The sequence below is a fragment of the Typopeltis vanoorti genome, chromosome 23 (assembly GCF_054136105.1).
Source record: "Typopeltis vanoorti isolate ZY-2024b chromosome 23, IOZ_Tvanoo_1.0, whole genome shotgun sequence".
Taxonomy (NCBI): Eukaryota; Metazoa; Arthropoda; class Arachnida; order Uropygi; family Thelyphonidae; genus Typopeltis; species Typopeltis vanoorti.
Window position 1 is genome coordinate 42,029,476 of NC_143571.1, and position 25,440 is coordinate 42,054,915.

The 25,440-nt window shown below is 36.2% G+C and overlaps 1 protein-coding gene across 5 annotated transcripts in view; it reads left to right on the plus strand.

The window, feature by feature from the left end:
- The first annotated feature begins 513 nt into the window (after positions 1-513).
- The window catches only part of LOC150093801 (FAST kinase domain-containing protein 4-like), a 162,066-nt gene continuing 137,139 nt past the window's right edge, over positions 514-25,440 (plus strand). For 4 of the 5 annotated variants that reach the window (XM_090412990.1, XM_090412989.1, XM_090412988.1 and 1 more), the window contains exons 1-2: positions 514-650; positions 22,444-23,472. In XM_090412990.1, the coding sequence (XP_090269116.1) occupies positions 22,494-23,472 (979 nt within the window). In that variant the 5' untranslated portion in view covers positions 514-650; positions 22,444-22,493. Of the gene's footprint in view, positions 651-14,763; positions 14,835-22,443; positions 23,473-25,440 lie in introns of those variants that run through there. The other variant, XM_090412987.1, reaches the window with a different exon arrangement.

Here is a 25,440-nt window from a genome sequence, read left to right on the forward strand (position 1 = left end):
GAAAAACCAGAGTTTCTAGGAGGAAACCCCCTCCCCATATGAGACCAATTAACTCACCATTATGGCGCGAGAGACCTGATTAAGGTCTCTTGTTCCATACACTGGATCCGAATCGAAGGCTTGACCAAACGGCTCGTGTAAACCAACAGAACTATAGAGACTCCATTTTCGACTAACACATGCAGTATATAAATAAATAAGGCATAAAAGATATTAGAAGATTTATTTGTTTGTTTGTGTTTCAAATTAAACCATGGAGATTTGTTAATACTAACAACAACAATATAGTAATAAAGTTTCACTATATATCATAATGATGAAACGGTTATTTTTGACCAGAACTGTAGGAAAGATAGACTTCTATTTGGGTTTTTGGCGAAACTAATTGGTATAACTTAGTATGTAATAAATCTGATCTACAAAACTAAATAATAGTCTATCTTTTACTATATATCGTTAGAGGGCTACAACATGTGCGAATGTTTATTTTTGTGATGGGTTTCTGTAGCGTGTTCGATGTTGAGTTCAAATTGCTAAACAAAATTTAGTTTAGTGTGATAACCAAACAGTGATTGCTAATAAAAGTGTTTTTATAATTTAATGTAATGTCATACAGCGATTTCCAATGACAACGTCTATGGTATCTTTAGGTGAGCGTGTTGCTAGCTTGCTGTTGTTGGTGGCATGATAGTTGTACAGGTATCCCTCGATTAACGCGGTTAATTAAATCCCTCGATGTTACCGCGTATATCAAAATCGCGTTATCAAATCTAATAATCAATGGTAAAAATTACAATTCGTCCATGATCGATTACTGTGTTAATAATTCGTTTTATATGGTACTCTTTTAGGAAAGATAAAAAATGAATGCAAAGTAAATGTTTATTAAATACTTGTACCTACATTATTTACTGCAATTAAAAATTTTTTTTTTTTTATCAAAAGCAGTTATGAAGAGACGTTTGAACAGTTTTAGTGTTTTTATTATCGGCATAAATTCTACGATAACAAGCAAAATGACTCCCCAGACCTCGGCAAACAAGCAATAAAACAAAGAAAAAAATACTGCAAATATAATACATGATGGTACAAATTAAGTGGATTAAGTGGAAACATTATTTCATAGCCGAATATAGAAACTACAAGATTTTTGTGCCGAATATTGTATATAGAAACTAAAAGTTTCTGCGGATGCAAGCATAAGCAACCTTATAGGCAACTTGTAGTAAAGGTGGAGTAAGCTCCAAATCACTTTCCTTAGTATTTTCCACAATGTTAAGCACATCTCCTAGAGCAGTGATGGCGAACCTATGACACGTGTGTCAGCACTGATACACTTGAGGATTTCAGGTGACACACCTTGGATGTTGAAAAATATTGGTATTCTGATGAAAAAACTAATTTCAGTTTATTAAATTAATTGTATAATATGAATTCATAGATTGTATATCAATGTCCTATTAAATAAATAGCCTAATATGATATGTATAAGTCACCATCTATGATTATGTAGTTAAGTTTATAATGCATGCATGCAAGTGGCACATCAACAACGTCAATATTTAAAAAAAAAAGATGTTTGACACATCTGGGTAAAAAGGTTTGCCATCACTGTCCTAGAGGATATGTATGATAAATAAGCCTTTGGCTCTCTATTTCAGTAATACATGATGGTTTATTTATTTATTTTCAGCTACAATCTAGAAATTATTGAACAAAGAATTAAAAAAACAACAACAACTAAATTATACTATACTGACATCAAAGGTTGCAGTATCTCTCAGATACAATTTACTGTCAAATATCACATGCCTTGACATAACATGTGTTAAACCAAACTGACAGCAACAAACAGTGCAGAATATCACTCGTAACATATGAATGCACAGCTACTCATGACCTCCAAGCTATACACTGAATTTTGTAAGAATATTTATATTAAACATTTTGCATGTATCTGTCAGATCAGTAGCAAGCTCCACGGGGTTAAAGGTGCGTTAATCGAAACTCTTGTCGCATATATCAAGGGATTGCTACAATTAATTTGGCCATGTTAAGCAAAACCGCATTAAACAAGGGATACCTGTATATATATTTTCGTTTTAATTATTCATTTTCAGGAGTCTCGGTAGTACACCCAGTTTTGTGGACTAATCTTCATAAATGCTTTTTCAACTGAAGGCGCGTTACCATTATATGGTGGCAAAAAGTGTTTCTCTCTCTCTTTCTCTCTCTCACACACACATATACACATACACTCACGCTGTTCCTCTCCAAGAAACTAATTTTTTTTTTTTCATGTCTCAAATCGGACAAACCCGGTAGTAATAGTAGACAGAGAATTAAAGTTTGGCATGGCTAAGTCATGACATCAGTTAACTGTGCTGCTTCTACTGTACTAGGCATTAATAAAACATGATGTTAAAAAAAGAGAATCATGATGTCATTATATATTAACAATTGAAGAATTTAAAATATTTTAAGTTAAAACTTTGAAGGAAAACACAGATCTAATCCAAGAGGTTGGAAAATTAAAATAAGAGTTAAAAGTAAAAGTCTTAATATGCTATAATAAGGAAAAGAAACATATATATCATTATAAATTCAGATCTAAGTTCGTAATCCAGGTCACAGCTTCAGGAGCCGCTTGTAAAAAGTCATTCCAGTCATTCTGATAAGCACGGAAGATGCATTCTGTTACAATATGTTGCAGTCTGTCATGGAGCACCACAGTCACATTCTGGAGATGTTTGTCTGTTCCATTTATAGAGAGTATCTCCACATAGGCCATGATTTGTCCAAATTCTATTTAGTACCATCCATGTTTTGCGAGGTAGATCTGATCCTGTGATGATTTGATCACCTTTAAAGATGTTATGCAAATTCTTTCGTATTTTCCTTCCATGTTTCTTCCCACTTTGATAAAGGATTAAATTTATTTAACGCTAGTTCTTCTGCTGCTTGTAGTGATGGATGGCGAGATTTCAATCTGTTGACGTTAAGAGTTGGGAGATCCTGATGAATAGGTAGGTTCAGATTACCAGCAATTTTTTGGAATTCATGGACTAAAGAATTCAATCTACGTAGTTCTGTAGGAATAATGCTTGTTAAAAAAGGGTATTGAATTTTTGAGAGTATTGAAGTAAGACAGCAATAGTTTGTGAGTTGACTTTTATCTCTTTTTAGGAACAGTCTGAATAAAAGCTTGCTTCTGCCCTTTGTGCCAAATACAGCCATAAATGACCATTCATGGTTGTATTTGCAGCAATTTCGAAAGGATGAATACTCAAATCACTCTTTCACACTTTATTGTGTTATTTTAAGTGTTGTTGGAGATGTAGTAATTTGCAAATGCTATGCCTCGAGATTGCTGATGTAGCGTGCATGCACACACACGCACGCACGCAGCACACTATCTCTCTCTCTCTCTCTCTCTATCTATCTATCTATCTATATCTATTTCCTTATTATATACAAAAAATCTCTTCCATGTCAACCTGATAACAACCCCTGACTAGCTTATATGTCTCAATCATATCAACACCCCATTCAACTATTCACAAGGCTTTGCAACTTACTTTCTCTCAAGTTCTTAGGTATTGATTGTAATGATGAATGACTTAAGGGCAAGGGCACACTAACTCCTCTATATAAGTTATTGGTTTGTATTTATTTTTATATATCATCTTGACATATCAGTGTGTGAGTTCTTTCTGTGATGCATGTGGACATTGGGATTACAGATTTATTCCTCACAGTTTTTGATTTGCAGTAATGAAAAAGTAACAAATAAAGCACAGAATTAAAAAGTACCTCCAGCTGATCATCATCATTAAATTTCTGATATTCGTCATGATACCATTGTAATATCCTGTACAACACTTCACCCTCACATGGGGTGATGTACATGATATTACAAGAGTAATACATGAAAAAGTTAGATCATTACTAACTTCTTATCAACAATTTTCCTCCAAAAGAATCATTATCTGTCAACTCAAAACACTTATATTACTAATCTTTTTTCTCCCATTCTGTTTAAGTAACCATAACACCTGAAATTAGCTTTGCTAATACCTTGTCGTATGCACCTTGTCATATGCCTTTTCCAGATCTACAACACTTAAATACATTTCCTTATTATTTCATTATTATCCCAAGACTCCATAATGTCAAAGACTCATTGTGTGAGTTCCTTTTGTTATATACACACAGAGCTCATCGCATCATGCCTTAAATACATTCACATTCTCTGCAGACACCATACTCTCAGGTGATGCATTCTCAACTTTTGTAAATAACAACTCTCCATGTAAAAAACCTGCTTCTCACTCCCTTGCTCGCACCCTCCTTATATAGCTAATTATACAGAGAGAGAGAGAGAGAAAGGGCGGGTATGGATATGTCGACAGCGTGTTATTCTGTAAAACTGCTGGTTATTGGTAAATGCAAAACTGGTAGATGGAATGAAAGAGTGGCAGTGGCATACCTGGGGGGGAAGGCCCAGTCCCTCCCCCCCCAAAAAAAAGGAAAAGGAAAAAAAAAAAAAAACTAGAAAATTTTCCAAAAATCTTTTCCTAATTAAAATTACTTTTTTTTATTTATGTTTTTTGTCATGCCTTCTGTTTCTATACTACTTATGAATTAACAGTCATATAAGGTTGGAATACTCTATAGCTCTCAGGAATCACGGTCACTGTGAACAGAAGCGAACGAAGTAGTGCTCGGGAGGACTAAATGCTACTTTGTTTGCCTGAGCTGGGCCAGAGGAGATAATGTATTGGCATTCACTGCAGATGCTCAGTCATAGGTCGTATGCAATGTGTAGTGTGTATTTTCAAATCATCTACTCGATTCTCCCCCCCCAAGATTAAATCCTGAGTGCACCCCTGAATTCTGGGAGCAAAGACTGTATGAATCATAGAATGGAAGTAATTGCTGGAGTAAATTATCGTATAAATCATGGAACAGAAGCGAGTGATGCTGTAGAAGTGAAGGAAAGTTGAAATGAAAGAAACAGATGATAGACTAACAGAAAGTGTAATTGCCAAGATACAAGACTTGAAAAATGAGAAGTGAAATGAAAAATGTGCATAGTGAAATGAGAAGTGTAGCGGATAAGAATGGACGAGTACAAAACGTTAGGATGAAGGAAAGCAGAGAAAAGGAGGTTACAAATGACTCGAGAATAGCGGTGTATGGAGATTTCATTATTAGAGGTGTGATAAATGAGAAATTCTGTAAGGTGTGTTTTCCAGGAGGGAGAATTAGCAGGATAATAATAATTGTAATTATACAGCACCTCCATGGAGTCTGAAGACTTATCACATGAGACCCAGTCTATCCATACAATCATTCCTCTCCATGAACCCATTATAAGACAAAGCACTCGCAACTGACTCTGGCAACCCATTCCACTCATTCACAACTCTCCAAGCAAAAAGTAGTCCTTGCACCCCTACTAAACACACCTTTATTCAATTTCCAGGAATGATCCCTTGTTCTGGTCACTCTCTCCAAGTGCTGAAACATTTCCCTTGCATCTGTCCTATAAAACCCTTTAAACAACTTAAAGGTTTCTGTCATATCCCCTCTTTTTCTCCTATTAACCAACTTCTGCACAATCCACACACCTTCAATCTATCCTCAAAGGGAATATTTTGAATATTCTACAGGCCACTCCCATCTTGGTCACACTTCTGAATCCTCTCCACCACTTCCTCATTTGCAAGAAACCCAGGGGACCAGACTTGAGCACAGTAATCCAAATGTGGGCATATCAAGGCTTTATAAACAGGAATAACAACTTCCTTATCTTTACATGTTAATCTGTTCTTCAGTAGCCAAGTAATCTTGTGGTGCTACCTTAGCAACATGTCTTCTAAACTTAAACTTTCTGTCTACCACCACCCCTAAATCTCTAGCTTCCTCTATTTCCTGGAGTACAGTGCCATCAATGTGATAACAAGGCTTATAATCTGTTTATTCCAAAATGCATAACTTTACATTTCTCGACATTAAACTGATACCAATTAACTTTTGCCCATACTGACAGTTTTTTAATTGTTCTGAAAGTTCTCCACATTGCCTTGAATAACTAATACTCTACTTAGTTTCGCATCATCAGAAAACAACTGAACATTTCCTTTCAGGTTATTTCCTATATCATTTATGTACAAATTCAACAGAAATTGTCCCAGCTCTGAACCTTACAGCACACCACTAGTCACCTGTTTTTGCCTCAATTCTGCCCCTCCATATATCACTTTTTGATATCTGTCCAGCAGACACCCTCTTATCTATTTAACCAGCATCATATGCATCCCCATTTGTTCTAATTTGCATAACAGAGTTCCATCTGGTATTCTGTCAAATACTTTTGCAAAATCATTACGTAGCCATTTCCTTTATCCAACTCAGCTGTTACTCTATTATAAAAAGTTAGTAAATTACTAAGGCATGAGCGACCCTCCAAAGCCATGATGATCCTATACAGTATCATATTTTTATCTACCCATTCTTGAATTCTGTTGCCAGTTCCCTTGCACATTCTTGTAAAACTCTAGCTGATATCCCATCTAATCCTGCAACTATATTTACATTGAGATTCTTCATTATCCTAAGAACCTCCAATTCAACCACCTCTATTCACACATTAGTGTCTATCACATAGGTTAAAGCAGTAACCTTAACAGATGATATGGTTCGCCCACCGTTTCCATGTCCCTGCTTCGCGTCTTTCCAAGAATAGTCGATTCATGCTGAAGGGGAGAAAAAAAATGAATGACGTCCGAATTGGTCGCCAACACGCGAAATCACGTGCTTTATAGGTAAAATTTTTCAACTGTTATACAAGCAACATAGTTAACTACAATAATCATAAAAGAGAAGTTAATTTTCCGACCGGTAATAATAAACAACTCATCCCACTATACGGGCTGATTACCCTATTATCGGAATGGATTCTTCTTTTTCTGAGATGCGCAGAAGTGTCGAGGGACCTCAAATCGGTGGGCGAACTATATATATCCTTGCAGAGTTGTCACTTAGTAACTCAACTAAGTGACAATAACTCAATAACTATGGTTAATCTTCTATGGGCAACCTTAATAACTATGGTTAATCTTCCATAGTTCTTCTTCCTCTTACTTGCCACATAACAAAAGAATTTTTTGGGATTTCTTTATGCTTGTTCAGCTAGATTTTCTCGTCTGCTTTCGCCTTCCTTGTCATGTTGTCACCTTTCTTGCCTGAGATTGTACTGTTCATGAGTTTGCCTTTTATATACCCTCCATAGCATTTTCTTCTTCTGCAGTTTGTGCTTAATATTACTCATCCATCTAACTCCTACCTGATTAAACCTCCTTACCCTAGGTGTAAAATTTAATACTACTTCATCTAGATGACCCTTAACTATATCCCATGCATGCCTAAGAACTTTACCCTGCAGTGTTTTATGCCATGTTCAGATTTAAGCTTTTTTGTAAGCATGTGATAATCATCTGCCTTGCGTTCCACAAATACCCCTTCTTGATAGAATATTCCTCATATTTTACAGTCATCCAGGTCAAGACTGCATTGTTACTTCTATTTCGTTTCTGTCATTTGATCTTTCTTCCTCCCAGTCTATCTCTTCATAATTGAAGTCCCCATAATAATCACTTGACCAAATTAGTATTGTTGAAAGTTTATTTTTCACTTGGTTAGACTATAACAAATTTAGTTTAATCCTTTATCCAAGTGTGAGCAAACAAAGTTTGCACCTGAAAATACCTTTAGGACTGAGGTAAGGTAGTACAACACCGTGCAACTGTTTGCTGACACTTGGATAAAGGATTAAACTAAATTTATTATAGTCTAACCAAGTGAAAAATAAACTTTCAACATCTTTCTCTAAATCCAGAGTAATTTAATAAAAAGGTGGCACACCTTTTGGCAACTCCTATAGGTAAAGATGACCTCGCCATTGCTTCTGCCTGGTATCTCCACTTCTGGGCCTGGTTCCCACTGAATAGACCTCAATAAAGGTTGAAACTAGTCTGGGTAGTGGCCCTTCCCTTAATGCATAACATTATGCATATCTGCAAGGAGATGTGTTTTGCATTATGGGAGATACTGAGATAGGAGTGATGTTAGCTTGGTCCACCTTTGCTACAAGTTTCCAGGTGTTGTACTACCTTACCAGTCCTGAAGATATTTTCAGGTGCAAACTTTGTTTGCTCACACTTGGATAAAGGATTAAACTAAATTTATTATAGTACTTGTATTAATTTGGTGATGTATGTCTTCCAGATCATCTGTGGAAATCCTTGGTCTATAGCAACAGCCAACTGTATATTTTGTCTTACTGGAATTAATCTCACACTACTTTGTTTCAAATGATCAGCCACTCTCTCACCGTTCTCTTATTCTTTTTGGCTGCAATTCATCTGCTATCATCAGCATTATTCCTCCCCATCCAATCCTATTTTCTGTATCTTCCCTGAAAATACTAAATCCCTAACATTTAATTCCTGTAACTACATCATCTGCTGTTAGCCTAGTCTCACTAATCCCTATAACTTTTTTACAAGGTTGCACGAACCAATGCCAAAAACTCCTCCCTCTTGGTCCTGATACTTCTAGCATTAGTACGTACGAGGGTGATCTGAAAAGTACTTGGTCTCAACCATAAAATGGCAACATTATCAGCAAATTTTTTTTTTCTAAGCTAGTACATCTGTCATAAGCATCCATTTGCAATTGCAAGTCATTCTATCAAGTAGTTTATTTTATACAGCTGTCTGAAGCAAAAGTATTGTTTGTATCCCTTGAAATGGAAAAAATTGAGTATCGTGCGGTTATAAAATTTTTTGTAAAAGAAGGTTTAATGGCAAAAAAATTAATTTGAAGTTCATAAAAGTTTATGGGCACTCTTCTCCTTTATTTTTGACAATTAAGAAATGGGCTGCCAAGTTTAAACATGGCCGTACTAGCCTTGAAGATGATCCATGTGAAGGAAATCCAAAAAGTGTAACACCACCTGAAATCATTGTTCAAGTGCTCAATATGGTATTGGATGACCAGCTAGTCAAAGTGCATGAAATTGCTGAGCCTATAGGCATTTCAAAAGAACATGTAGGATATATTTTGCATGAAGAATTGCAAATGAAAAACTTTGCATTTTGGATGCCACGCTTACTCACAGCAGATCAAAATCACACTCGCATGAAAATCTCTGAGAGCAGTGCTTTTGGTATTTTAACAAGAATAAAACTTATTCTGTGTGTTGATTTATTACTATGGATGAGACTTGGATTCACCATTACCCACCAGAATCCAAAGCAGTCAAAACAGTGGACAGAAGCTGGTTGTTCAGTGCCAAAGAAGACAAAGTCGGTTCCATCAGCAGGACAGGTCATGTATGTCATCGGTGTTTTGGAATGCTAAAGGCATTTTTTTATTAATTATCTTGAAAAGGGTAAAATGATAACCGGGGAATATTATTCTGATCTTTTAATCAGACTAGACAAAATAATTCGTGAGAAAAGACCTGGTTTGCAGAAGAAAAAAATCATCTTTCATCAGGACAATGCACCTGCCCACGAAGGTGTTTTGGCAATGGGAAAATTAAGGGATCTGCAGTATGAATTGTTGGAACATCCATCCTATTCCCCAGATTTGGCTCCCTCTGACTGCTATCTCTTCCCAAAACTAAAACGCTTCTTCGCTGGTCAGTGTTTTTCTTTGAATCAAGATGTGATTGCAGCTGTAGAGGGGTATTTTGCAGATCTTACTGAGAACCACTAGAGGGATGGGATAATGGCGCTGGAGCATCACTGGATTAATGTATTAGCCTTAAGATTATGCTGAAAAATAAAAACAATTTTGAAATTATAAATTTGTTTTTTCATTGTTAGATTGAGAACTTTTCAGACCACCCTCGTAGAAACTGCAGCATCCATTTAGTCCCTTACCCACCTTTACTTTCTGAATTGACTACCTCACCCTATTCAATATTTTTGCTTGAGAAACTAGATTTCTCACTTGGTCATTCTCACATTCACTCATTTGCTTCATGGGTGCCTTCACACAAGCTCACTTGCTTCTACCCTCATTGCATAAGTTTCCCTGAATTTACATTTCAGCATGATCGGGGAACAAAACTCTCTCCAGATGCCTGTCACCAAAACCATTTACATGCAGTCCATCAGCACTGTACAAATCCTTCTTTCCGTCAAACTGAGACCACAGATCCACAAATTCTACATAATTTCTTTTGCACATCTACATATAGACTCATTGGCTATCATTGCCCTCATCCGAGAAGGTGAAGATTGTGAGCGTGGTAGGAGACTCACAATCTTCACCTTCTCGCTGTTCAGTTTTGTGCCTCTTCTAACAGCTCCTTTACATCCTGTCTGATAGAGAACTTCTCACCTCTCAAATCATTTGTACCAACCAAGACAATCATTTCCTTTGACTTACTTTTTTGAATTCATATGGCATGGCTAATATCGGGAATTTATGCATCCGGGAAACAAGATTTTATCACACTTTCGTTCAGAACTCCCCTGATTATGGAGTCACCATACATAATTTTCTCCTTATCTTGTTTTTCTTGTTTGTTCAGTTGGTCTTTATTATTCTTTGGATCACCTGCTTCTTTCTTTTTTCTGCCCTGCTTAACTCTTGCTGCTTTTGCAGTTTTTCAATTTTGTGCTTTGTCCTATGAAGGATAATATTTAAGTACACTATTTCTTTATTACTATCCATTTCATTCTCTATTTCCATGGTTGCAAGTTCAACATTAATTGCATCATTTTCCACCTTACCATCGGTATTTCTTGTGTTCTCATCATCTACAAATACACTCACTTTTGAAACACTTAATACATACTCTCTCTCTCTCCAGTTTCAATTTTCTTTCACATATTCTTTAATTTTCTTGACAAATACATTTCACACACACTGCACTGAATAAAATCCCGCAAATTTAAATCGCTGGACAACGTGGTCTTTGTCATCATTGTATGTCACATCGGTGCCATGGCAACAATATCACAATTTTGATGTATTAGATTAATGACAAAATTGATGCATTAGGTAAGAGAAGTAGATGAGCAAGCGAGCCAATGGTGTTTATTGGAATAAATAACTTAGTTGAACATAAAGAGCATGTAAGAATGAATATCAGGAGGTTGTTGAGGAGTGTGAAAGATAAGAGTGTGGTTGGAAGGGTGGTCAGTGTGTTGCCTAGGTGTTATTATGGTGAGTTGAGATAAAGAGCAGAGATCATGAATGGTATGTTGGCAGAGTTATGTGAGGAGAAGGGAGTGGAATTTTTGAATGTGTGGGATGTATTTGAGGAAAGGATGGAAATGTACAAAAGTGACAGGTTGCATTTCAGTAGATTTGGCATGAGTCAGTTAGAGAGACCATTGCTGCAAGGAGGAACAAGTGATGTGAGCAAGAGTGCAAAGGAAGTAACAGGTGAAGCAAAAGATCAGGAGGGGGGGGGGGAAACTGGTGTGACTGAAGTGATTGTAAATGAGAATAGTAGTACTGTGTGTGATAATGATGAAATGAGAATGCAAGATGGACAAGGAAACAGGGGGAGTCAGAGTGGACAAGAAGACACAGTGTAAGGAGAGTGGTGTTGTAAATAGTGATGAATGTGTGTATGAGGGTGGGCAGCATGGGAATGGGATGTAATTGAGTCTGCAGAGAAAAATAGGTTAACTTGTGTTAAAGGCAATTAGGAATGGTTAGGTGTGTGGAATCACAACCTATGAGTGGCATGGGCAGGACTGTTTATAGACTTAAACGTGAATTGCTGTGGATTTGTTGATGAGTTTATTCACCCAAAAAATTGTTGGAATAAGTGAAACATGGTGGAATGGATGATGTCTGAGATAAGACAGTAATAGAAATGGAAGGGTATGATGTTTCCGTGAAGATAGAAAAGACATGAAGGGAGGGAGGGGAATGCTGTTGATGATAGCAGATGAATTATGCTACAAAGTAGAAATAATTTTGAGTGAGAGGTATTTGAGGAAATAAGCTTGATGTCAGTAAGGCAATAGGATTTGATGACAGATCATTACGTGTCTTAAGGGAATGTTCTAGGGAGTTCGCAGTAGCATTGTCATGCCTGTTTAATAAGAGCCTTACAACAGCAGGTTCCATGAGAGTGAAAAGAAGGTAAAATTGTTCCACTGCATAAAGGTGGGGATCAGTTTGTGGGTACAAATTATAGGCCAATTTGTATATCTGGAATTGTGTTTAAGTTACTAGAGAACTTGTTGAGAACTAGGACAGAAATGTGTTGATAAAAGTGGTATTCTCTGTGGTTGTGAGGATTGGTTTGTTAAAGGGAGACTATATTATACCAACTTATGCAGTGTAACATGGTGACAAATGTGTTGGACAGGGGAGATGCATGATGCATTTGCCATGGTATACTTAGATTTTGCAAATGTTTTTGCTAAGCTTCCACATGGCAAGCTGTTTAATAAACTGAAATGAATGGGATTGGATAACGTACTAGTGAGTTGGATTTGCTACTGGTTCTCAGAAGGTTGTATGTGGAGATGCAATATTCCGAAAGAGGAAAGTCACTAGTAGTGTCCTGCAGAGGTCTGTATTGGGACTATTGTTGTTAATTTTGTTTATTAAGGATATTGGGATGTGTTTAATTAGATATGCAACTGTTTGTAGATGATGCAAAATTAGGGAGAGCAGTCCAGAGCCAAGCAGTTGTTATGGCCTAAAAGGAGGACTTGAATAGATGGTGTGAATGTGAAAGGTAAGTGAAACTGTCATTTCAATGTTGCAAAGTGTAAGGTTTTGAAATTTGGTAAGCAACAATGGGATGCAAAGTATACGCTTGGTGGGGAAACTTAGAGGAGATGAGAGATCTGTAAGTGTGGACAAGGACCTGTAATTTCAGGGACCACATTGCACAAGTTGTGAAGTCATTGCATTGGATAATGACACTGATTACGAGGACCTTGACATGCTAAAAATAAAGAGGTTATGATTCCATTGTATAAGGCCTTGATCAGGCAATGTGTGGATTATTGTGCACATATTTGGTCTCCAGGTTTTCATGGTGATGAGGATATGTTTGAAATGGTCCACAGAAAGTTCATAAAGGTGGTTAGTGGTCTTTAGAATGTGGAATATGAAGACAGACTGAAAGAATGCAATTGCAAAGCCTCATGAATAGGAGGAGGGGGGGGGACAGGGGTATGATTGAGACATACAAGTTAATCGGTGGTTGTTATCAAGTTAACATGGAAGAAATTTTTCATAGATTTGGAGAAGAGAGTGGAACAAGAGGCTATCCCTGGGAATTGTATAGGGGGAAAGTAAGCAGAGGAGATTCACAAGGGTGGTAAGTGGTCTTTAGAATGTGGAATATGAAGCGAGGCGATTACATGATGACCTGTTAAAGAAAAACCCTGGTACGGGTGCTGATACTGATGTATTCAAAGCTAGTAGAGGGTGGTTCGAGAAATTTAAGAGGAGAAGCAGCATACATAGCGTGGTTAGGCATGGGGAGGCTGCGGGTTCAAACCATGAAACTGCTGAGAAATATGTGCAAGAATTTAATGACTATGTAAAGGCTGAGGGTTTTCTTACCCAACAAGTGTTTAACTGTGATTAAACCAGCCTATTTTGGAAGAAATTGCCAAAGAGGACCTACATCACTCAGGAGGAAAAAGCATTGCCAGGACACAATGGTTGACTCTTTTGCTATGTGGAAACGCAAGTGGGGACTTCAAGGTCATGCCATTGCTTGTGTACCACTCTGAGAATCCGAGAGTGTTTAAGAAAAATAACGTGATGAAAAGTAAATTGCCTGTTATGTGGAGGGCTAATAGTAGGGCTTGGGTAACCAGGCAATTATTTATTGAGTGGATCCGTGAAGTCTTTGCCCCAAGTGTGAGAAAATATCTTCAAGAAAAAAACTTGCCAATTAGATGCCTTCTTGTGATGGACAGTGCTCCTGCTCACTCTCCAGGCTTCGAGGACGAGTTAATGGAGGAGTCTGATTTTATCACAGTGAAGTTCCTGCCCCCTAACACAACTTCTCTAATTCAGCCCATGGACCAGCAGGTCATTTCGAACTTTAAGAAACTCTACACCAAATCACTGTTTCAAAGGTGTTTTGAAGTCACCTCTGACACAGAATTAACACTCAGAGAATTCTGGAAAAATCACTTCAACATCCTCCATTGCTTAAGTATCCTTGACAAAGCCTGGGCACAAGTGACTTACAGGACCATGAACTCGGCCTGGAGGAAATTGTGGCCAGACTGTGTAGCAGACAGTGACATTGAGGCTGAGCATGTTGATGATATTGTGTCTCTGGGCAAAAGCATGGGCTTAGAAGTTGACAATGCTGATGTGGAGGAGTTAGTGGAGGATCACAGGAATGAGCTCACCATGGAAGAACTGGAACACCTTCAGAAGGAGCAGCAAAAGACGGAGGTGGAGGAAATATCTTCAGACATAGAGGAAGGGATTGAGGATGTTCCTAGTTCTTTGATCAAAGAAGTGTGTGTGAAATGGGGGTGAGGTGCAAAGTTTTGTGGAAAGATATCACCTTCACAAAGCTGTAGCAAACCGCATCATAAACCTTTTCAATGACAGTGCCATGTCTCATTCCAGAAACATTTTAAAACACAGGCAAAAACAAATCTCATTGGACAGGTTTTTAGTGAGACAGAGGCCCAGTGTGTCTCAAGCAGAGTCGAGTGGTGCCAAGAGACAGAAAAGAGAAAAAACACCAGAAGGACAGCAGTAACCTGATGTTTTTATGGACTCCCCTTACTCACCTCCTTCCGGTGAGTAAGATTTTCATCTATATTTTATCTATTTATTGTGTTTATTCTTTTTATGTAAGATTTTATGCATTTTCATTATGTTTGTATATGATCTTATGCATGAAGTACTGTTATAAAGGTTTAAATAAACAATCATCTGGGGTTCTAGAATGGATTAATCCATTTTACATTAATTCTTATGGGAAAATGGCTTTGGTTTTCGAAAGAATCGGTTTCCAAACAGCCTTTAGGAACAAATTATGTTCGACAACCGAGGTTCCACTGTACTTCCATTATATGGTCTGTCTTTGACTTGTTTAACATGGTTGCCAGATTTCTGTATAGATACATGTGGTAATGGATAGATCATTATCCTCAAACTTTGCAGTTAATGCTGATGTTCAACAAGGCTTTATTCTCCCTTCTACTTTTATCTTTCTTCTATATATCAGTGATATATAAAAAAAAGTGTGGTGTACTGGTGACATTGACAGTACACTCCTCTTTCTCATATGACAAACCATTTTTATATAAATAAAAAATTCCAAAATTCCAGAATATCAACTTCTAAAACCCAAATTTTAGTCTTCAAATTATTTTTCAGTGTAGTGCTGATGTTTTAATATTTGGGATAACCTTGTTAATAACCATGCTAATAATTAATTTATGTATATATATTTTTTTTGACTTCCAGCCATGAAAGATTGTAAGCCTGTGATATTATGACTAGTATGGATGAGCTGCTTTTTTTTTTTTTTTTTTTTAGTTTTTATTATCTTTATCTTTTTTTTTTTTTTTTTTCATTTTTTAACATTATTCAGAAATCCTGCTCCACCATGGAACTTTTTCAAGCCACTTTTGGCCTCCAGTAAACAGGACTATTGTCTCACACTGAGCAGTGAAATTCATCTCACACTTAACGAAATTCACAAACATTCATGCTCGCAGCAAGATTTGAACTTACAATCTGTTGGATAGAAAGTGGATATGCCATCCTCCAAGCCAACCTGTTTTCTCTTTCACAGAAAGAATCCTTTTCTTTCTCTTTTGTTCAATTCAAGGCATTATTTTACCTCTCCACATTCATAGATCTGAGAGACATCAAGCATCCCCCCCCCTCACCATTTATGTGCAAATTTCCATGTTTCATTTGTCAACAGTCACAATACGAGCCAAAAATTTTGCACCTGATTTCTCAAACTGACTCCACTTCATTGATGTTTTCAAGTGTGATCACTGTGGAAGTATTTCCTGACCTGGGGGATCTGTTCTCTCAGGATGACCTATTGTTGGATCCTACTTGTTCTTAATCTGTACTTTGGATCCGACATTTAGTTATCACGATGTTCTTAACCTAAAAAAATTGTTGCTAGTTGATTTCTAATACAAATATAGAGAAAATTTATATTTATAGACTGCGCCACTCTATATCTGAATTAGTTCAAAAATTGAAGATAAATCAACCCTCAACTATTTCTCCTTAATATGTTCTGGCCGAGTATATTTAACTAACTTAATTCACCCGCTTTGGTTCTAATATTTTATGAATGGTGCAGTAAAAGAGATTCAGGCAAAATACAACTTTAGATAAACAAAAACAAACATTTAATTTTAAAATCACAAATTATACACTTAAGATCAAAATACTAAATAAGTTATTATAAACACTTCAGCCTTTCTGATAATAAAGTCATGCAAACTCAGACAATGGTAATTCTGTTATCTGTAATACAGTCTTCTCACAGTTCCTTTTAGCTATTTAATAAAATTCCTTAATGATCATTCACATCAATATCTCATAGTTCTTTAAGTTTTAAATTCAATAAAAATTTCAGTAACACCTCTTTACAAACAAACACTTTTAATTTTACACTTCAGTTAATTCTCCGCAACAGTTACTGTTAGTATGGGGAATTTCTAGGATGAAACTCACACACTTCTCTGTATAGAATTATTAAAGGTTGGAATAATCTTACCGATAATTGTTTTTCTTCTTTAACTTACACACAAACATTTTTTTATAACTGTAAACACTTAAACAGTATACGGTACTCATTAAAATAATTCTTCTAAGCAATAACTGAATTAATCATCAGTCACAATACACATAAACAAACGTTGTTGCATAAAGTACTACCGATCACTCATGAAATAAAGCAATACAATAATTCCTTAACTTTAGGTTTTATATGCACAGTTGTTCATCCCTCCGGCATTCAATTAATTCCTTAAGCACTATACTTCTGAATACAACTATCGTTAAACTTCAATTTTCACAGCCTCTACTTATTCTCTATACTTCAAGTAGACTATACTTCAAGGTTCCGTATGTCCTTGAAAGGTCGGCCCTGAAATTAAATCTCAACTCAAGTAATTGCTAGTCTATCTGTAATCACTTAGCTATCTTCCGTAGCTTTATTTGTTATTCCAAAACTTATAAGTAACCGCTGCTCGACTAGTAGACTTTATTTAGCTGCTTGAGTGACTTGCCGACTCGCTATTATCGCACTGTGATTTTCGAATGCCGAATGCTCCGATTCCAACCTAATGCCAATCCCTCTCTAATAAATCTCTAATGCTCTCTCTTTTCCAGCGTTCCTCGCTTTTTATATCAGTTTTTCCCGCCTAAATTCTTCTCATGATCTCTTTAACTAATTCCTTTTTAGTAAACTTTCAGCTTTCTCCCCACGTTCTGTTTCAAAAACACGCTCGTTCACTTACATACGTTTCCATGACAACCAAACAAAATATAATAAAATTGAGGTATTGCATAACGTTAAACTTTCACAAACAGGAATAAATAAGGAATATTTGTATTTCAATTAATGCGCAGTTAATTTATCAGATACAAATTCCTATAATATTGACATAACAATAAATAAAATAACTTATTAATGTTTAATATAGTCTTTTCATTATTAATACATATATCTTTGATTAAATAATTAAATATTAGACAAAATTAAGGTAGTTATATGAATATTAAATTTTAAAATAAGTTATATACATTAAATAATATTTACAAATGTAGCCATTGTGATGGAAGATCATGTTGGATTCTGAACCAAATAATAATTACTCTAATCTCTACATAATCAGAATCCAACACTATCTGACAACTTGGATATTTCATCAAATTATTAGAATTTGATGAAACATGGAGATTAAAGGGTTTTAAGATATGTTCTTTCTTGTGGTTTATATCAGTTGCTTTAATATAATTTTTGTTCTATGTGTTTTTAAGAACTTTTCAGCTCCCCTCCCCCTCATAATTATGCAAGGTGACACTGGTAGATGGTGGTAAATGACAACAGCAAAGGATGTAGCGAAATGATTTAATGACAGCTTTGTTTGTATAATATCATACTGGTGTGAATGATGCTGGCAACATCTGCAAGGGCAGCAAATGTTTTAGATACTATAAATGCCTCTGTAGCGCAATTGGAAGAATGACTGTACATTGTTTCTCTTGATTAGAAAAGGTCTGAGTTGATTCTCATTGTGAAGAGAGGAATCTTTATATGGGCTTTTTCAATTGAAGGTCAGTGAGCCAATCTCATATGGAGGTAGTAGGATTTTTTCCTCCAAGAAACTCAGTTTCTTGGAGGAAACTGAGGTTCCTCCAAGCATGCAATTTACAGACAAAAAATACTGTTGTTGGTGGTGGCATTGGGTGATAGATGACATTGATGGTAGTTGTATGTAGTGGGAGGCAATTAAGCAGTAGGGGAGACAGTGAGACGTATGCAGTGGAGTGGAGCAGAGTGCCCTCCCGCGATGAGTCTTAAGACTCCTTGGAGGAGTCACAATAATAATAATAAGTGGAAGAACTAGAGATGTGCTAGGTGCTGAGTAGGCTAAATGTTAATATGATGTGGACATGATCACTTATTTTAAGGAATCTACAATAAAGTTTGCCCTTGATCTGGTTGTGTAATGAGAGTTACAACAGAGAGTATCTCCAAGTAGTGGAAAGAAGGCAAATAGCAATACTACATAAATATGGTGTTTGGTCTTGCTTTTGTAATCCACACTTGCATTTTATGATAAGTTATGAATATGATGGATAATGGAGACTCATATATAGTGATATTTTGAACAAAAGTGTGAGATAGATTATTGCATGCCAAGTAAGCGTGATGAGATATGGATGGATAATAAATTGGTTAGATGGTTATGAGATTAGCTGTCTGAACAATACTACCAAATTGTGCTGATGGGTAGAGCAGTATCCCCTGAAAGGAGGGCATCAGGTGTCATGGATCTGTTCTTGTGACATACTATTTAACTTATTTGGTAATTGATGTTTCATGACAAGAGAGTCAGTGTTTTGCTGATGATGCAAAGTTGGAGAGAGTTTTAAGAAGTGAAGTCTTTTCTGAAAGATTCAAATAAACTTTTAGATTGGGTGGGCAGTGGTTGCAGTTTTAATGTTGATAAGTGCATGGTGTTGCACTTTGGAGTGTACAGGCATAGAACTGGATACTTTCTTGGTGAAACTATGATTCAGGAGACAGACTAGATTTAGGATTTGATGGTGATGGTCGTGGTTAACAAATGCCTGAGGACACATTGCAGATGTTGCTACAACTACATTAGGGCATTTGTTGTGATGAGCACACTGCTAACTAAAGTTGTGGAGGAGGTTGTACCATGTACAAGGTCCTCATTTGACTATACGCAACCAGGGTGCACAAGTTTGATCTAGTTTCCATTGTGATGTGGAAACTTTGAGAGGATTCGGAGATAAATGATTAAAGCATAGGATTCTGGAATGTTGTTGTTTATAGAAGAGGTTAATGAAATGTAAATTGCAGACTTTAGCGATCAGTCATAAAGGAGGCAATGTAATAGAGATCTCAAGTTGGTGAGAGGATTTTATATTAATACTGAAGGGATTGTACATGGAGTAGAGAGTGGAAAAAGAATGACAATTGTATGAAAGTGCTGAATGAGTGGAATGTTTTGCCACAGTGTGTTGTTAATGCAAGGGGTGTGAATGTGTTTAATGTTTGGTACGATCGGTTATGTCGTATTGAAACCTCCCATGATAAGTCTGTTGACATAATTGAAATTTCATTTTACACAAATTATAGACTATAACCGTATTATAAATAAGTATTTTAATTTCCCAACATTTTGAACTTCATATTAAGGTCATCATCTGGAGTATACACATATATAGACAAGCTAAATTACATTTCACATAGTGTGCTGAAGAGGCAATGATTTGATCAAGGGTTATTCTACTGGCCTGACCTCTAGCGAAAATAAAATAAAATTGCAATAAATAAATGAAATAAAATAAATTAACTACATCAAGGCTATATTCTATTTAAGACAACATCAAAGAAACAATATGTTGAGAAACATATGGGAATGGATATAGGATTTGTGAAATGGATAGGTGGTTGGTTGATGGAGAGATATCAAAGAGTAGTTTATTCAGGAGTAGAGTCCAAAAGACGGCCTGTGACTAGTGGTGTGCCGCAGGGTTCTGTTCTTGGACCACTGCTGTTTAATCTGTTCATTAACGATATAGGGAAGGATCTAAGTGGAACAATTCATTTGTTCGCTGATGATGCAAAGTTGGGTAGGGCAATAGTGAATGCAGAAGATGTCAAAGTCTTGCAGGATGACTTAGATAGCTTGGAGTTCTGGGCTAAGGAGAATGGATGTCAATTTAATGTGACAAAATGTAAGGTTATGCATTTTGGGGTGAAAAGATTAGCAGCAGTATACCACATTGGTGGAACTGTACTCCAAGAGATTGATGAGGCCAGGGACTTGGGATTGTTGGTGGATAGGGAGATGAAGTTTAGGGGGCACATTGCAAAAGTAGCTAAATCAGCTCATCAACCCACTTGGTTGTTGAAAAATACCTTGACGAGCAGAGACAAGCAAGTTATTGTACCTCTGTACCGAGCCTTGATAAGACCTCATCTCGACTACTGTGCCCAGATTTGGTCACCTCGGTTCCTTCTTGATGGGGAGGAGGTGGAGAGGATCCAGAGGCGAGTGACTAAGATGATAACAGGTCTATGGAATGAACCATATGAGAACAGGTTGAAGATTTGTGGGTTGCAGAAACTAGTTGATAGGCGGAGGAGGGGAGATATGATTGAGACATTCAAATTGCTAAAGGGATTCTATAAGATTAATTCAGAGGATATTTTTGAGATCAGGACTGGTGGTGGGAGAACTAGGGGACACCTATGGAAGCTGGGCAAGAGTGTGGTTAGCAGGGGTGTTAGAGCTGGGTTCTTTACTTTTAGAGTGGTAAATGAGTGGAATAAGCTGCCAGAGTCTGTTGTGGGTGCTATGACGGTGAACGAGTTCAAGACAAGGTATGATAAATACTGTGAGAATGTAATCGCATAGTTGTGTGGACATGATGTTTAGGGCCTCCCTCGATGAGTCTAAGGACTCCTGGAGTTGCCCGAAATAATAATAATAATATGTTGTCTTAAATAGAATATAGCTTTGATGTAGTTAATTTATTTTATTTCATTTATTTATTGTAATTTTATTTTATTTTCACCAAAGGTCAGGGCCAGCAGAATAACTGTTGAGCAAATCATTGTCTCTTCAGCATACTATGTGAAATGTAATTTAGCTTGTCTCTATATATATGTGTGTACAGTGGTGCATCTGGGGGGGGGGGACCTAGTCCCCCAAAGAAAAAGGGAAAAAACACTAGAAAATTATTTTCCAAAAATATTTTCCTAATTAAAATTCTTTTTTTTTTATTTATGTTGTGTTGTGTCTTCTATTTCTTTACTATTTATGAATTGATCATTGCAGATGCTCAGTTATAGGTCATATGTGATGCGTAGTGTGTATTCTCAAATCATCTCAGCTTGCCCCCCCCCACCAAGATTAAATCCTGAGTGCGCCACTGCATGTGTGTACTCCATATGATGACCTTAATATGAAGGTCGAAATGCCGGGAAATTAAAATAGTTATTTATAACACAGTTGTAGAGTCCATAATTTGTGTAAAATGAATGCTGATCACTGCGTAACACTAAAGGAAAGGATAATTGAAATTTGTTATGGTGATACATTTTTTTTTTTTTATATTATTGTAATTAATTTTACTGGTTTTGTCAAAATGTTTCAAGATGATAATGATTTTTCATTTCTGGCAACATTTCCTTATGGATTATTGTTATTATTATGACACCTCCATGGAATCGAAGGGTTCATTGTGGAAGGGTGCTCTATTCTACATGACCCACCATCTGCATACTGCACCATCTACTAATAATATTTTTGTCTACTAATTGTTTTCATTTTTTGGCCTTCATTTGAAAACATCCATACAAGCATTGTTCTAACTGTGTTGTGGAGGAGCTGATATCTGACTATATACTTTTTTTTTTAAAGTCAGCTTGTAATTTATATGCTAATTTATATTGTTGTATTGAAATTAAAATTACATAGTTATAGTCAGTTTGAAACTGCATGCTATATTCACAATATAATAAATTGAAAGATTCTTATACAGGCTGGTAGCTATGTATTAGCTTTATGTTTTAATTAATTATGGATTATTTAATGGATAAAACAGTTAATTTCTTTTATCTTACAGCCTGTTAAATCATTCTTATATATGATTATCTTTCAGAATTTTCTGAAGCTTATCATAAAAGTGGATATAGTAACATCTGATGCATCATGTCGTCTCTCTTGTATCGTCTTCGTTTTTTGCAGCAGTCACGTGAAATAACTGAAATAAGCAATGTGGTATTCCATTGCAAGCAGTCTTTTATTTGTAAACTATATACTAAATCATCTTTGGACAATGAAAACAATAAGTTTTTGCATTTCCCAAAAGAATATTTTGAATTTCAGAAACATTCATTAGATATTGTACTTGATGAATGTAATTCACTTAGCCTTTTACCTCTTCGAGCAATTCATCTTTTATATGTTCTTAGCAGAGGAACTGTGCAAAAGGATATTGAACTAAACAACTTTAATAGTGACCCAAGATTCCTGAATCTTTGTTCCACTTTAAGTCAGAAATGTACTTATCTTGATGAACAAGCATTATTAAAAGGAATAAAAAGCCTTTCAATACTGGAAGTTTCTCAAGAATCATTTGTGTTAAAGGCATTAGAAAGGGAGCTGCTCTGTAAAGCACAAAATATGGGTTGGAGAAAATTAAAAGACAGTTTTTTTCATTTTGCTTCTAAGGACAATATTCAAAAAGAAAATATTCAAGATCTCTGTGCTGTGATAGAAAAGAGATGGTATGAAATAACACGTGTTTCAGATGTGTGTGACCTATTAAGAAAGGCAAGCTATTTTAGTGAAAAGTTTTTGAACAGAATTGAAGACCATGCTGTTGCAATGACAGAAAATATGTCTACATTTGAGTTGTACCAAATGATATGTACACTTTCTGAACTAAAGAGACGCCCAACACCATTACTACGTGCTATAACTTATCACCTGAACCAGAGAACTGAGAAACTGACTGTTAAACAGATAATCAATGTTCTCTATGCTTTGAAAAATTTAAATTTCACAGATTCCATTTTTCTAGAACAAATATCTAATGATCTGATAGCAGAAATTTCTTCAATTGAAAAATCCAATTTAATTTTCTCTTTACTTATTTGCTTTGGCAATTTGAGATGGAGACATCCAGGTAATGTTAGTTTTATTATTTAAATAGTTTTACTTATTAACTTAGCTATAGTAAATTACATAATTTCTGACCACCTCAAAAAAAATGAGAGATTGAATATTTGAAATATTCACATTAGGAAGAGGGGGGGGGGCAGAATAATAATAATAATAAGGCAGAACGTAGGTACATTCTGTGCAGTTCCTTCATCCACAAGGGCAGCACTTGTGTTTGGTATATCATGCTGGACAATGCCAAATCTAGAATCTTTTTTTTCTTTATTTTCCTTATCTCATTCATTTACTTTAATCTGCTTTCTTCTCTCCAAATTCTGAAAATAATTTGCTTTACAGGCCTCAATGGCAGATATAATCAAACACTTTGGAAATGACAAGAGTGATATCACATTTCTTTTTAATCTTTCCATGGCACATAGTCCAATGACAAAGAGATCAACTGCAGACCCTGAATTGCAGAATCTGTACTGGTGGTTGCTGATTAACTGATGAGCCTCATAGTAGTAGAGAAGTTCACTATTGATGATTTTCTCCATTATTTTGGGGAGGATTGAAATGATGATAATTGTCAGAAGTTTGATGGTAGACTGCTATCTCTCTTTTTTTGGAAAAGGCTTGATGCATGCTTACTTTTACACCTTGGGTTATGTGCCAGTTAAGTACAAATGAATGAAGACACAATACACGACAGGTGTTAGCCCTTGATTACAAGAGCTAACACCAGTCAGGACTAGAAGACTTTTTTGGAATCTAAGTTGTTTATTATTCTTCTGATCTCTTTTTGCCAAAAAAAAAAAAAAGAGAGAGAGAGATAAGAACCAACATGCATTAGTCCACCATGCAGGAATTGGAGAAAAGAGTGATACCAGGAGAACAGCTTTATATTTAGAGGTGCTGTAACAGTGGTGTGATCTAGATTAGAGAGAGGGAGTCTGAAGTGCAGGTGAGCAGAAGTTGTGTCTGATAGTCTTAGCAAGGGACCAGAAGGCACAGCTTCCATTTGGACAGGAGAAAAATTTTCTATTGTTGGCCTTTATGAAGTCAGGTTTAGATTTGCTGATGGTTGCACATTTATTTGCATGCTTCAGCATAGGCTAACTATGAGGCTGAGGTTCTTAATTCAAGGCACATGCAATAAGCTGATTTTTTTTTCTTCAACTGCTTTAGTACATATTCTATTGAACCAGGGCATGGAAAGTAGATGTGAATTTTGAGTAATATGGGAAGTGAAGGCCTCTATGCCAATGAGGATAATTTCTGTGACTCACTCAGAGCAGGATCAGAACAACAGCAACAGTCAGACCATGAAAAGAAAGAGTAGAAATTCTGGAAGTTGTCCCTCTTGGTATTGTAGTATTAAAGGGTGTTGAGAATGGTTGGAGGGAGGGAATACATTTTGTGAGAGAGAGAGAGGAGATTTGTGCAACATTGTGATCATAGTTACCTAGAAGAGAGGTGACGTCTGTGGTGTATTTGGAGGAAGAACTGGTTAAAAGAGATCATGGTTATTGGGAGAGTGAAAAGGATTATCAGGAATATGAGTGTGTGATTTGCATTAGGCCATTTTTGTTTATAACAAAAACTTTTTCATTTCATCCAGCTTGACCAGTGGCATTGGAAAAGGGGGAGCCAGTTGGGTTTATGAATGTTAAGGTCTCCTTGGAAGACCTTAACATTCATAAGGTCTCCTTGGAAGATGATCTAACTATTTAATAGCTGGATTGCAGATATTCAAGCTTCATGGAGAGGAAGATGAAGAGGTCAGAATTTTGAAGCTTGGAAACCAGTAAATACAGCAGATGAATTTCTTATATAGAGAAACCTGTGCAGTATTCATAACTGTAAATTCACACATGTGCCACAGTAATTAACTTTTTAATAATATGTAAATATTTTATCTTAAGTATCATAAAACATCATCAGTACAGTTATAAACAACAATAGGAATTACACAAAACCCACAGGACTCCTA